Source organism: Terrapene carolina, unplaced genomic scaffold (genome assembly GCF_002925995.2).
Source record: "Terrapene carolina triunguis isolate 2854851 unplaced genomic scaffold, T_m_triunguis-2.0 Scaffold233, whole genome shotgun sequence".
NCBI classification, from domain to species: Eukaryota; Metazoa; Chordata; order Testudines; family Emydidae; genus Terrapene; species Terrapene triunguis.
Window position 1 is genome coordinate 12435250 of NW_020664584.1, and position 13450 is coordinate 12448699.

At 46.8% G+C, this 13450-nt stretch overlaps 1 protein-coding gene across 3 annotated transcripts in view; it reads left to right on the forward strand.

The window, feature by feature from the left end:
* The window catches only part of MMP24 (matrix metallopeptidase 24), a 175397-nt gene extending 167223 nt beyond the window's left edge, over nucleotides 1-8174 (forward strand). For 2 of the 3 annotated variants that reach the window (XM_026656786.1, XM_029912606.1), the window contains exons 8-9: nucleotides 4286-4552; nucleotides 6997-8174. In XM_026656786.1, the coding sequence (XP_026512571.1) occupies nucleotides 4286-4552; nucleotides 6997-7334 (605 nt within the window). In that variant the 3' untranslated portion in view covers nucleotides 7335-8174. Of the gene's footprint in view, nucleotides 1-4285; nucleotides 4553-5458; nucleotides 5536-6996 lie in introns of all 3 variants that reach the window. The other variant, XM_026656787.1, reaches the window with a different exon arrangement.
* The last annotated feature ends 5276 nt before the right edge of the window (nucleotides 8175-13450 follow it).

The window sequence follows — 13450 nt, forward strand, 5'->3', positions numbered from 1 at the left end:
CAGATCTAGGAAAGGTATGTCTGGGTTCCCCCTCACCACCCCGGAGACGTGAACGGGGAGGGGGAAACAGAGAGAGTTAGGCAGAGTGGGAAAGATAAAAGATCATGTGGGTGTGACAGGGTGCTGGGCAGGAACTCCTGAGCCAGCCCTCTGTCAGGCCAGCTCCAATTAAGGGAGGTAAATTGGAGCTGGCTAGAGAAACCTGCACCAGATTGGCAAATGGGAAACAGCTGCCAGCCTAATTAGCTGGGAGCTACATACAGCCTAGAGGAAGGAAGCCGGGGAGATCCAGAGAGTGGAAGGAGAACGGCAGCTCTTCCCTCCTGGGTGCAGAACCTGAGACGTCCCGAAGGCTGAACCCCAATCTGTATATGGTGAGAAGGTGGTGGGCGCGTCCGCATGCTGTAAATAAACTGCACCGGTGATTGCTGAACCCCAGGGGCTCTGAGTGGTTTGTGAACGCAGCAGAGGCAGGAGCAAAGGGGACCCTGCTACACCCTGTTACAGTGAGAAACAGAAAAAAGAAATGAAGTGATCAAAATTGACCAAAGATCACTTGAAAAATACATAATTCTTATCCAAACCGAAATAGGACCTAAATCCATGAGATTTACAAGGGGGTGACCTCATCACTCACTCCCACCACCACCCCCAAAACACCCAATTGGAGTATAACTGGATTCCCTTTAGCTTTATAAAGAAGAAATAGTCTGATATCAAAAGAGGACGTGGTTTCTGCTCTGTTCACAACAACAACAGAAGGGGGAACAAGTCTGTAGTAGATATTTAAGAAAGTTATGCAAATTGTTTGAATAACCGTATGCTAACATAACCGGCTCATTTGCAGATAAGAATTCATTAGCAGACCTGTTCTGCCGACACTTTGCCCCCTAGAGCCTTGTCCATGCTGGATTATAATGCAAACGCCATTGCGCAAACGTTCTATCAGCAATAGAAATCAACACAGCATTTCTCACAACTCATTTAACAAAAATAAAAATGAAAGAAAAGTCCCTGCACGAATGTATTGCCAATCTCACAATAACACGGTCTCAGCAATCTGCTGAATCAGAACCAGCCCGAATCATCATTCCTGGGTAGGATTTTAGGAGCTCAGATTTCTTTACAGTTGGGAATGGAAACGATTTGTCATGAAACCAAAAGTTTCATTACGTTGCTTAGCTCTGGTACCTCTTACACATGTACATTTAAGGCAAATGGGTTGAATAGTTTCAGATTTACTATAAACCCAGAATCTAGGAGATTAGCTGGGGATGGAGCAATGTAAAATCACTGGGGGGAAGAGGAGGGGTTGGAAAAGGTACCAGGAGAGAGAGGCCTCAGACAGAAAACAAACTCACACTGCTCTGTTGAGCCCTGCTGCTGATCCACAGGCATAAGGCATCCCCAGGCCCACTGCAGCACTTTGCTTTGGGTATGTCCAGACTACCCGCCGTATCGGCGGGTAGCAGTCGATTTATCGGGGATCGATATATCGCGTCTCGCTAAGACGCGATATATCGATCCCCGAATGCGCTCCCCGTCGACTCCGGAACTCCACCGGAGCGAGCGGCGGTAGCGGAGTTGACGGGGGAGCCGCGGCCGTCGATCCCGCGCCGTGAGGACGGGAGGTAAGTCGGAATAAGATATGTCAACTTCAGCTACGGTATTCCCGTAGCTGAAGTTGCATATCTTACATCGACACCGCCCCCTAGTGTAAGCCAGGCCTTTGAGTCAGGATCTCGAAGGGGGATGTGCTCCTGGTGCACTGGAATTGTGGGAGGGGCAGATGCTCCTGGTGGACTGGAATCATGGAGGGGGCGTTGCTCCCAGTGCACTGGAATGGGGGGGGAGGGCTGTTGCTCCTGGTGCACTGGAATTGGGGGGGAGGCTGTTGCTCCCGATGCACTGGAATCATGGGGGGGGGGGATCTTGCTCCCAGGGCACTGGAATCGGGGTGGGGGATGTTACTCCCAGTGCACTGGAATCATGGGGGGAGGGGGGAATCTTGCTCCCAGTACACTGGAATCATGGGGGGCAGGTAGGTGCAGACCAAGCAAGGGTATCCGCATTGTAACACGCCTGCCTGCAGCAGCTTGGGCACTGAACTGCCTCTGGAGTCTGGGGGAAGGGAGGGCAGAAAGGTCAAAGTTCAATCCGAGACAAGAGTCTTCTCCCCACCCCTGGCCCCCAGGAGGTCAAAGAAATCAAGCAGAGGGAAGGGGAAGGGAGAAGCTGAAGTGGTGCATTTGCCCTGCACAGTTTGGCGCTCAGCTGGGAGCAGTGGCTGAGCTGGCAAAGTTGTTTTAACGCAACCCGGCTGTATCTGCTGTGGTATCTTGTGCTCCCTTTTTCCAGCCCCTCTGAGAGCCCCACAATTCTCAGACTGTTTCTCCTGGCGCTTCCCTCTCGCAATCAATACCCTTCTCCTGTAGTGCTTGAATAGGTCTTTCCTGTGGCTGTGAAGTTATGTTCATAGTCCTCACTGTGTCGTCTACCGAGGAGAGTCTGTTCTCAGCTTTCTCTAGTCTCACTGCAACTCTTGCAAGTTAGCTTGAAGTGTACTAGTAAGATTTATGATCTCGGATTATAGCTTCACGTAATCTATCCACTTGAGACTTGTTTTAGCCAGTCCATACATTCATCTAGTCTCAGAGGGGCACATCTCCCTGGTCAGCCATCCTGGCTACAAGAGGGCTGTGCAATGGCTTCTGCTTTTTAGGATTGTGTAGAAAGTCTGGAGATGGTGCAGCATCCCTAATGGCATTAAATTAGAAGCAAAGAGTGGTAGAATAATATCTAATACAAATTAGATGGAAAAAAAGCAATTCAGTTGCTGCTGGCTGTGACTGTTAGGTGGGGAAAGGAGCTGTAAAGCTATGCAGCCCCAGCCCTCTAGTGGCTCCTGGAAGTCTGACCATATTGTGTTATACTGTATCATTCATTTAGCCCTCTTTTTTCAAAATCATTTAAGGGGGAAGAGTCTCAGGTGACTAGAAAGCAAGGAAAGCTAAAGCAGGAGGGGGAATGGAATTCACTTCTTCTCACCACAGCAGTTTGCCACTTGCCACAGAACTTGCTTGTGAGGTGGATGATGCTAGTCTTGCGGGTTCACTTTAGGAATGGCCTCTGACTTCTGCATGTGACCCAACATGTCTTTTAGGATGCAACCACCTTCTTCCTTATGCTGGCACTATGATTACCTCTCTTCCATGGTGTGTGCAGTAATGTGCCACCAGTAGGGAGAGTTGGAAACTACACAACACCCTCGCTATAATGCCCTTCATAATAACGAGAATATAATGAACCTGTTCCCTGGATCCCACCTCCAGCCCTGGGGCTGCAGCGAGGGCTGACAGATCCTCCAGCCCTGGGTCTGTGGTGGGGGCTCAGAGCTGCTCCAGCCCCGTGGCTGCAGCGAGGGCTGACAGATCCTCCAGCCCGGGGCTGCGACGGGGGCTCAGAGCTCCTCCAGCCCCTGGCTTGGATCCCGGGGGGTTCGGTAGAGGAAGCGAGTACTGTACTTAGAGAGTACAGCAGGGGCCAGATAGCTGTCTGGGAGTGAATGTAGTAATGACTAAGACAAAACACACAAAACCCCTTCACGGGAAGCAGGCAGGGTTGAATACTATTCAGCACCTGCTCCTTTAGTTGAGTGTTACCAGTTTTCAGAAAGTAATTGATGAAATGAATCATTTGTGGTGGTACTGAGCATGGTATTTGGCATATATTTGCTGACTGCTGCTGAGAATGAGAATATGCTGCATGCTGTGATCCCAAATAGTGGATCACATCTTAATGGAGAAGTGAGCCCATAGATAACTTCTCGTCCATTCACACCCGTCCAACACCCTGCTGGTGACTCTTGGTACATAACGCGTCTCAGGAATATGCTGTTGTGTCTGTAGGCTCTCTAGTGAGGTCTGTCATTCAGCGTCCTCCTGGTCGTTTATTCGGAGTGAGTCACTTTTGTCTCCTTTTGCTTTTCATCCATCCCTCTCTCCCCTCCCCTCAGTTTCTCTCAGCTGGAAACAAGGGGAGAGCTAGCACCAGGTGACCAGCCAGCTCTCTGCAGCCCACCAACAAATGTTCTTGGGCCACCACAGGTCCACAGACCACAGTTTGGGGACGCTGCTGTAATCAGCCTGGCAAGTGCTTTTTCTTAAGCACTCCCCTGTTGTGTGCCTAACCTGAAGTTCACTTACAGGCCCTGAGAACATTTCAGATCCAAGTGGTAGTCTGGAGCGCAGTACATTTATTCTTTGTTTTTTCCCCTCATTCCTAGGCGATAAATACTGGGTTTTCAAGGAAGTGACAGCAGAGCCAGGGTACCCACACGGCCTGGTGGAGCTGGGAAGCTGTCTCCCCCGGGAAGGCATCGACACAGCTTTGCGATGGGAGCCAGTAGGCAAAACCTATTTCTTCAAAGGCGACAAGTACTGGCGCTATAACGAGGACAAGAGAGCGACTGACCCAGGATACCCAAAGCCCATCACTGTGTGGAGGGGAATCCCACAGGCCCCACAAGGAGCGTTCATCAGCAAAGAAGGCTGTACGTAGAACCCATGATTGCAAGTGTTTGTCAGACTAATACCAGGTCCCCAAGCTTGGGGTTGGGATGTTTCAGATGGTTTTACTGAGCTGGAATTCAGGCCCCAGCGCTCACAGTGCTGTTCTGCCATCAGTGGCCACAGAGGTCGCTAAGGGCTGGAGTCACATGCTGAGCATCACCACACCTAACGTCTAGGTGCCTAGAAAACCACTGGGATTCAACAAGGCTGCGTTAGGTGCCTGAGTGGGGAGAGACAGGCACCTCAGAACGGGATTCATAACGGCCAGCTTGCGAGGCAGCTACTCGCCTAAACTAGCCACTGGGAGGTGCCAAGTCCAGGTGGGTGCTAAGCTCCGCCCCCTCAGAGCTAGGTGTCTAAGTCCAGGCTCCAGGGAGGGGCCGCCCTCTGCTCGGGGGTCTCAGCTGCAAACCCTCTTTTGGGGCGTGGTGCCCATGCTGTTTTAGCAGGCGGGGCAGAGGGAGGAGGCACGCCACAAGTTAGGGTGCTCATGTAGGGTGCGGGAGACCCATGGTGCAAGTGCCCCCTCTGCCTGAGGGGGAGAGGGGATTGGAACAGAAATCTGCCATCCCTCAGGTGGGGGCTGGGCTCTGGGGTATTCCGACGTGGGGACGCCCTCAGTCTCTCTTGTTGAAGCTCTTCCACTAATGAAAGAATGATTGGGCCAGAGAGAGAGCCCAGGCATGAGAAGGACTGTAGTCTGGTGGGGAGAGCACTCACGGGGAGGGGGAGTAGGCAGGATCCCGGCCCCCTGCTCTAATGACGTTTTTAAATTATGTATTCCCAGTGGAACAGCTTCAACAGGCAAGACGGAGGGTGCCCCCCTCAGGCTAGGCCACTGGCCTGAAAGGGGGCAGATCTCTGCTCAAATCCCTTCTCCCCTGCAGGGTGGAATGGAGATCTTCACATCCCAGCTGAGCACCCCGATCAGTTACAAGGGACCCCTCGCCTATGGGGGTCTTGTGTAAGTTTGCCTGGAGGGACCCGATTTGGTAGGTGAGCTTTGGGCCTGCGTATTAGATTGGGCCCCACAGACAAGTTAGACGGAGGAACTCCTTTCTTCCCCCGCTTGGTGGAGTGCTCTGGGATGTAGGCGACCTGATGACTGCAGTGTTTAGATTCAGAGGCAGAAACATAAGCACCTAAGGAATTTTTACTGCAAAAATGTAGGTGCCGAGTGAATTTAGGCACCTACAAGGTTTGGCTACAGCTGAGCAAGGGTTTTGTGAATCCGAATGGGGCCTGATTCTGGGATTTAGGCACCTCACATGGCAGATAGGCACCTAGGTCCTTTTGTGAATCTAGCCCCAGTAACCTGTGACCCACTTCCCTGCCCCATTCAAACAAACACACACCCTCTTTTCCACGACTAAGTCACGTTATTGTATTGCAAGCTCCTTGGAGCAGGGACTCTCTCTCCCTCCGTGTTTGCCCAGTGCCCAGCCCCATGGGCTCCTGCCTGGGGACTATGAGCAATATTTACTTCTCCATCCCTGGCTGCATTGAGCTGACTGTTTCTCTCCCCGCATTGATTTTCTCCTTCATCCTCCAACTCTTCTCCAGCCAACTGGGAAAGAGAAGCAGCTGGCTGGAGTGGAGTCTGTCCTCTGCAGAGGACACAGGCACCCTGCTGCAGTGGATTTTTCTCGAGATGTCAGGAAAGATCCCTGAGCTCCTACAGAGCAGTGGAGTAGGAGCCAGCTAGGCAGGAGCCTGGAAGAGGGGGAGCTGGAATCTTCCCTGCCCTTTGCCCACAGGATGGGGAGAGAAAGACTAAGAAACGGGGGGGGGTGGGAAGCATCTGGAGAGTGAAGGCTACTGCAGTCAAGGAGCAGCTGAAGGCACCAGCCTTTCAGCAACAGAAGTGAAGCTTTTGAAGCCACTGTCCGCCTGGTTAATAACCAAGGCCAAATCTTCCAACAGGTGTGCTCCAAAGAGCTGCTCCTATCCAGGGTCTTCTCCCTCACTGCCCCCTCAGAGCCATATGCATGAAACAAAATATTCTAAAAATATCAACAAACCAATATCCAAATCAGTGCAGATGCTGGGCCCCGCCAATATTGGAATGTTTTTGTAACGTAGAGGAAGTCCCCGAGTGCATCAGGGCAGGCGTGTTGGTGCTTTAGTTGACCATAATTTGCCCCTGAACACTTAGATTAGAATTCCAAATAAACAGCAAATCAGCTGCTTGGCTTTTCCCGTAAACATTTGCTCTACATTCCTCTAAAATCAAGAAATTGCCTTCTGATTTCCAAATTTGCCATGGGAGGTTCCTTATGTATGTTTTTCTTGCCCCCACAGCCTCCTACCATTAGGCAGAGAAATAATGACTGTAAGCGAAACGCCTTTCAGTACCTCTTCGCGCCCATTTGGTTTCAAGTCTTTGAATGTTATGGTATGAAGTGATCTCTCTTTTGTCCCCTAGTTTATACCTACTTCTATAAAGGGAAGGAGTACTGGAAGTTCGATAACCAGAGGCTGAGTGTGGAGCCAGGCTACCCCAGGTCAATCCTCAAAGACTGGATGGGCTGCAACCAAAAGGAAGTTGAACAAAGCAAAGAGAGACGCTTCCCCCACGATGATGTGGATATTATGGTGACAATCAATGATGTGCCTAGCACTGTAAATGCAATTGCAGTAGTTATCCCTTGCATCTTATCTCTGTGTATCCTTGTCTTGGTATATACCATCTTCCAGTTTAAAAACAAAGAAGTGCAGCAAAACGTTACCTATTACAAACGACCTGTCCAGGAATGGGTATGACACGTTCACCTGCACATTTCAGCTCAGAGCTGCGCAAATGAGTTCCGAAGTCCATCAAACAAAACTGTTCAAGCGACTTATTATGAGTCATGGGAGTTCTGGGACTGAAAGAAGCAGGAAATACAGAGGTGGCCTTGCAGAGTGGAGCCTCTTTCCTTCTTACTGCCTCAGTCATGTGTCTGTCTTGCTGTGCCATTCTCCACAGGCCCCCTTGTGCGTGTCAGAGACTGCAAGAGGAATTTTCTTGAAATGTTTTTCAGCTGACTTGGGAAACCTTCTTCAGTGCCCTGCTCCAGTGGTCTCTGTTAAACCCAGCATTCTCCAGTGTAGCTAACCACCTCTAAATGGACCAGGTTTTTTACAGTTGTCTCATAAATGAATTAAGATAATTAAATCTATGAAACGGGAACAATTCAGTATCTTAAGGAGAAGACATGCTGATGCTGAATCATTCCAAAAGATCTTCTTAGTTTATTACAAGAACCAGGGAATTACCTGGATGCAATTTTCCAATACCTGCTGGTCAGATGTTTTGTACATTCATAATAATTGATGCCGTCACTCAGCACAGTGCACAAGGAGGAGGTAATTCGGTGTAGGCCAGGAGTTCAAGGAACTCTTAACTAGATATAGTAACAGCAACTCCTCAGTTGAGTTAGTCCACAAGACAAAGACCAAAACACTCCCTACTGTTAACACAGCCCTAAATGCTTTTGTTTTAGGAACCTCTCATGTAATGAATATTTAAATGTCATATTACCACTATTTGAAATTCCCATCAGTCACAAACAATAAATTGTTACCAAAACAATGAACAATTTATATAAGAACTCTGCTGTATTTTATCTGAAAATTCTGGGAAAAGATGAAGTGTTGTTATAGTGGCATGTATAATCAGATTCTGAAATTTGCCTCTCAGGTTTCAAGAGAATGAAAATGCTTGTTTGGAGGGAAATCTTCATTATAGTTAGGCAAAATGGTCTGGATAAAGTAAGAACTATGCCTGTGCCGAAAACATGAAAACATTATATAACTTTGAAAATTATTTTTCATTTTTCACTCACCTCTTCACACTCAAGTAGCTGGCCAAAAGGTGGAATGCCAAAGTACGGTGAGAAAGCTTGTTTTCACAGGATGACTAGCACAGTTCTGAAGATGAGAGACTCAGCTAAGAGCTGGATAAATATCTGAATTTTGGGTACTGAGCTTTGACAAATCTCCTTCTCAGACAGCAGTCGTCTGTTCTTCCCTCTTGTAAATGTGAATGCTTGGGGATGTCATGTCCTAACTAGAGCCTTCCTTAATCAGATTTTCCATGCTGGTATCCAAACAATATGTTAAATGGCTATGAAAGAAAATGAACGCAGCACTTCTGTTAGCATTCCAGGACATTCAGCCCTGTGCAGAGAAGCCCATAGCAGCCCTAGGCAACACTTACACATCACTTGTGTCATGTTTGGAGAGCTTAACTGGGATGTGAGTGGGCCCCTAGTCCTAGAGTGGGCCTTCTGCCTTGGGCTGAATTTCGCCAGTGTAGCTGATGAAGCAAGAAGCATTGAACTGCTGATTAGCATTCAACAATGTGGATCTCACCATTTGTTTCACTTGTTTCTTTTAGCACATGATTCAGGTTATAAGTATTGATGATGACAAGAGCAGGGCAGGAAGAAAGAGAGAGATTGTTAGTGTTTGTCTACTTTTATATGCCTGGCTTGGACTCAGATACTACCGCGAAGGGGGCGGTAGAACTTTCAGTGACTGATTTGAATTGCACATTGTGTGGTCTCAGACTGTTTTGTATTTTATACTTTATAACGCACTTCAGTTGCCAAGAAACGAGTGCGTCTTCAACAGAATTATAAAATCAGTGGGAGAACTTGGTAGATGTAACATATTTGAATTTTAGTGAAAGATGTGATGGAGTCTCCGGATGTCTGAAGGACTGCAAACAAAGGACCAAATAAGGCCAGACCTAATCACTAACCACCTCTCCCCAACTCAGTATGTTGCTATGTGTACTACACACATGGTGGTGACATGCACATTATAAGTTCCAGCACCATGTGCCACATTGCATTTACCATGCACTTTACTATTCCTCTGAGTAGCTCCAGACAGACACCAGTTGAAAATATTTCTCTCATTTCCCTTCTGCCCAAATCTGGAATTCTCCCTGCAAATGACACTGGCCTCTGGGGAATACTGCGGGTGTCTTGGACCAGCGACAGGTATAAGGCTGGCTATCTCCTGAGCCAGCAGGGCTGGAAATGTTTGCTTTATCCCATTAGAAAGCCAGAAAATCCCCTTGCCAATGAGGTAAGGCTTCTGGGACATATTTTTAGACTGGCCTTCATTTATGCTGGAATATTGGTATAGAAGGGTACAACTTGCTCAGGAAGGACAGTCAGGGAAAAAAGGGAGGAGGTGTTGCCTTATATATTAAAAATGTATACACTTGGACTGAGATTGAGCTGGAAATAGGAGACAGACTTGTCGAAAGTCTCTGGGTAAGGATAAAAGGGATAAAAAACAAGGGTGATGTCAGGGTGGGGGTCTACTACAGACCATCTAACCAGGAAGAAGAGGTGGATGAGGCTTTTTTTTAAACAACTAACAAAATCATCCAAAACACAGGACTGTGTGGTGATGGGGGACTTCAACTACTCCGACATCTGTTGGGAAAATAACATCGCAGGGCACAGATTATCCAACAAGTTCTTGGAATGTATTGGAGACAATTTTTTATTTCAGAAGGTGGAGAAAGCTACCAGGGGAGAGGCTGTTCTAGATTTGATTTTGACAAAGAGGGAGGAACTGGTTGAGAATCTGAAAGTGAAAGGCAGCTTGGGTGAAAGTGATCACGAAATGGTAGAGTTCATGATTCTAAGGAATGGTAGGCGGGAGAACAGCAAATAAAGACAATGGATTTCAAGAAAGCAGACTTTAGCAAACTCAGGGAGTTGGTAGGTAAGATCCCATAGAAAGAAAGTCTAACGGGAAAACAATTGGAGACCGTTGGCAGTTTTTCAAAGAGACATTATTAAGGGCACAAGAGCAAACTATCCCACTGTGTAGGAAAGATGGGAAGTATGGCAAGAGCCTACCCTCCGTAACCAGGAGATCTTCAGCGATCTAAAAATAAAAAAAAGAGTCCTACAAAAAGTGGAAACTAGGTCAAATTACAAAGGATGAATATAAACAAATAACACAAGTATGTAGGCACAAAATTAGAAAGGCCAAGACACAAAACGAGATCAAACTAGCTAGAGACATAAAGGGTAACAAGAAAACATTCTACAAATACATTAGAAGCAAGAGGAAGACCAAGGACAGGGTAGGCCCGTTACTCAATGAGGGGGGAAAAACAATAACAGAAAATGTGGAAATGGCAGAGGTTCTTAATGACTTCTTTGTTTTGATTTTCACCAAGAAGGTTGGTGGCTATTGGGCGTCTAACATAGTGAATGCCAGTGAAAATGAGGTTGGAACAGAGGCTAAAATAGGAAAAGAACAAATTAAAAATTACTTAGACAAATTAGATGTCTTCAAGTCACCAGGGCCTGATGAAATGCATCCTAGAATACTCAAGGAGCTGACTGAGGAGATACCTGAGCCATTAGCAATTATTTTGGAAGATGGGAGAGATTCCAGAGGACTGGAAAAGGGCAAATATAGTGCCCATCTATGAAAAGGGAAATAAGAACAACCTGGGGAATCACAGACCAGTCAGCTTAACTTCTGTACCAGGAAAGATAATGGAGCAAATAATTAAACAATTTGCAAACATCTAGAGGATAATAAGGTGATAAGTAACAGTCACCATGGATTTGTCTAGAACAAATCCTGTCAAACCAACCTGATACATTGTCAACGAAAGATAACAAGCCTTGTGGATGGGGGTGGAGAGAAGTGGTAGACATGGTATATCTTGACTTTAGTAAAGCTTTTGATACTGTCTCGCATGACCTTCTCACAAACTAGGGACATGCAACCCAGACAGAGCTACTATAAGGTGACTGCATAACTGGTTGGAAAAACATTACCAGATTAGTTATCAGTGGTTCACAGTCATGCTGGAAGGGCATAATGAGTGGGGTCTCGCAGGGACCAATTCTGTTCAATATCTTCATCAATGATTTAGATAATGGCATAGAGTTTATACACTTATAAAGTTTGTGGATGATATCAAGCCGGGAGGGGTTGCAAGTGCTTTGGAGGATAGGATTAAAATTCAAAATGATCTGGACAAACTGAAGAAATGGTCTGAAGTAAATAGGATGAAATTCAATAAGGACAAATGCAAAGTACTCCACTTAGGAAGGAACAATCAGTTGCACACATACAAAATGGGAAATGACTGCCTAGGAAGGAGTACTGCAGAAAGGGATCTGGGGGTCATAGTGGATCACAAGCTAAATATGAGTCAACAGTGTATCACTGTTGCAAAAAAAAAAACCGAACATCATTCTGGGATGTATTAGCAGGAGTGTTGTAAGCAAGACACGAGAAGTAATTCTTCTGCTCTACTCTGCGCTGATTAGGCCTCACCTGGAGTATTGTATCCAGTTCTGGGTGCCACTTTTCAGGAAAGATGTGGACAAATTGGAGAAAGTCCAAAGAAGAGCAACAAAAATAATTTAAGGTCTAGAAAACATGAGCTATGAGGGAAGATTGAAAAAAATTGGGTTTGTTTAGTCTGGAGAAGAGAAGACAGAGGGATATGCTAACAGTTTTCAAGTACATGAAATGTTGTTACAAGGAAGAGGGAGAAAAATTGTTCCTCTTAACGTCTGAGGACAGGCCAAGAAGCAATGGGCTTAAATTGCAGCAAGGGAGGTTTAGGTTGGACATTAGGAAAAACTTCCTAACTGTGAGGGTGGTTAAGCACTGGAATAAACTGCCTAGGGAGGTTGTAGAATCTCCATCATTGGAGATTTTTAAGAGCAGGTTGGACAGGCACCTGTCAGGGATGGTAGATAATATTTAGTCCTGCCAGGAGTGCAGGGGACTAGACTAGATGACCTCACGAGGTCCCTTCCAGTTCTATGATTCTATGCTGGTATAAATAATAGTAGCCACAGTTTTCTGCTGTTAAGTTTTTGCAGGCAGTTTAGGTCACTTATGCCACTGTCCCTGATTTGTGGGTACAATTTGGGACTCTCACAGTTGACACCTAAATTTTGGGACAATAAGTGCTCGCAAAACTGTGTGCAATGTTTTACATTTGCAAGTCTGCATTTGCTAAAATGGGAGCTTGGTAACAGTCAGGCTGAAATGCCACACTTTCGTCTAGCCCTGGTAGATCACAAGATCTCTGGCCTTAATATGAATGGAAAAGCTATTGTCATTTATTGTAGATGTTTTTAAAATACATCAGCTATTTCTCTCTCCCCTCTGAACCATACAATTGCATTCATGTTGCTATGGCCATCTGGCTATGGATATGAAATATACTGCCAGTAAGTGTTTTCCGAATTTTTTAAGGCATATGTAAACTACAGTTTCTGTAAACTATCTGACATCTAAAAACACATGACTGGCGTAGTACCTGGATGGAGGGTTTAATGGCATTTGCTGGGATGATCTGTGTAAGTGACTATCCCAAACTCATGCATTGCTCTACAGTCTCTATTATTCTTGCATCTGTGCTCCCCTATTCTCCAGAGCACAAGCTGAAAGGGACAGGATGAGTAGAGCCCTGCAAAGCTGCGGATAGCCGCACCCACACAGGCGGTTGTATTGTTTACCATCTTTGCAGCTCAGCAGTGCCGCCAAATGTTTGCATCGGCGCAGGACTCTAGAATTGGTGTCAGTGGAAACACAAATGTGAGCACATGTGCATGATGCTGCTGAGACATTTGGTTACACTCCTCTGCCTGGCCTCAACTTCGCTTGTGGCAGCAGTTACCAGGTGGCTGCAATCCAGGATCAGGGGCTCGTTTCCCGGCCTGCAACTCCCCCTTGCTGGCTTTCGGCAAATATTCTCACACGGAGACTGGTCAAAACTCCGGCGTCCCCTCCCCTGGGCAATTCGGACACTTCACCATGTGCTTGGCTGCAAACTGAGACAACCAAAATAGCAGTTTCTCACAGAGCAGCAAGGTCAGTTCAACATT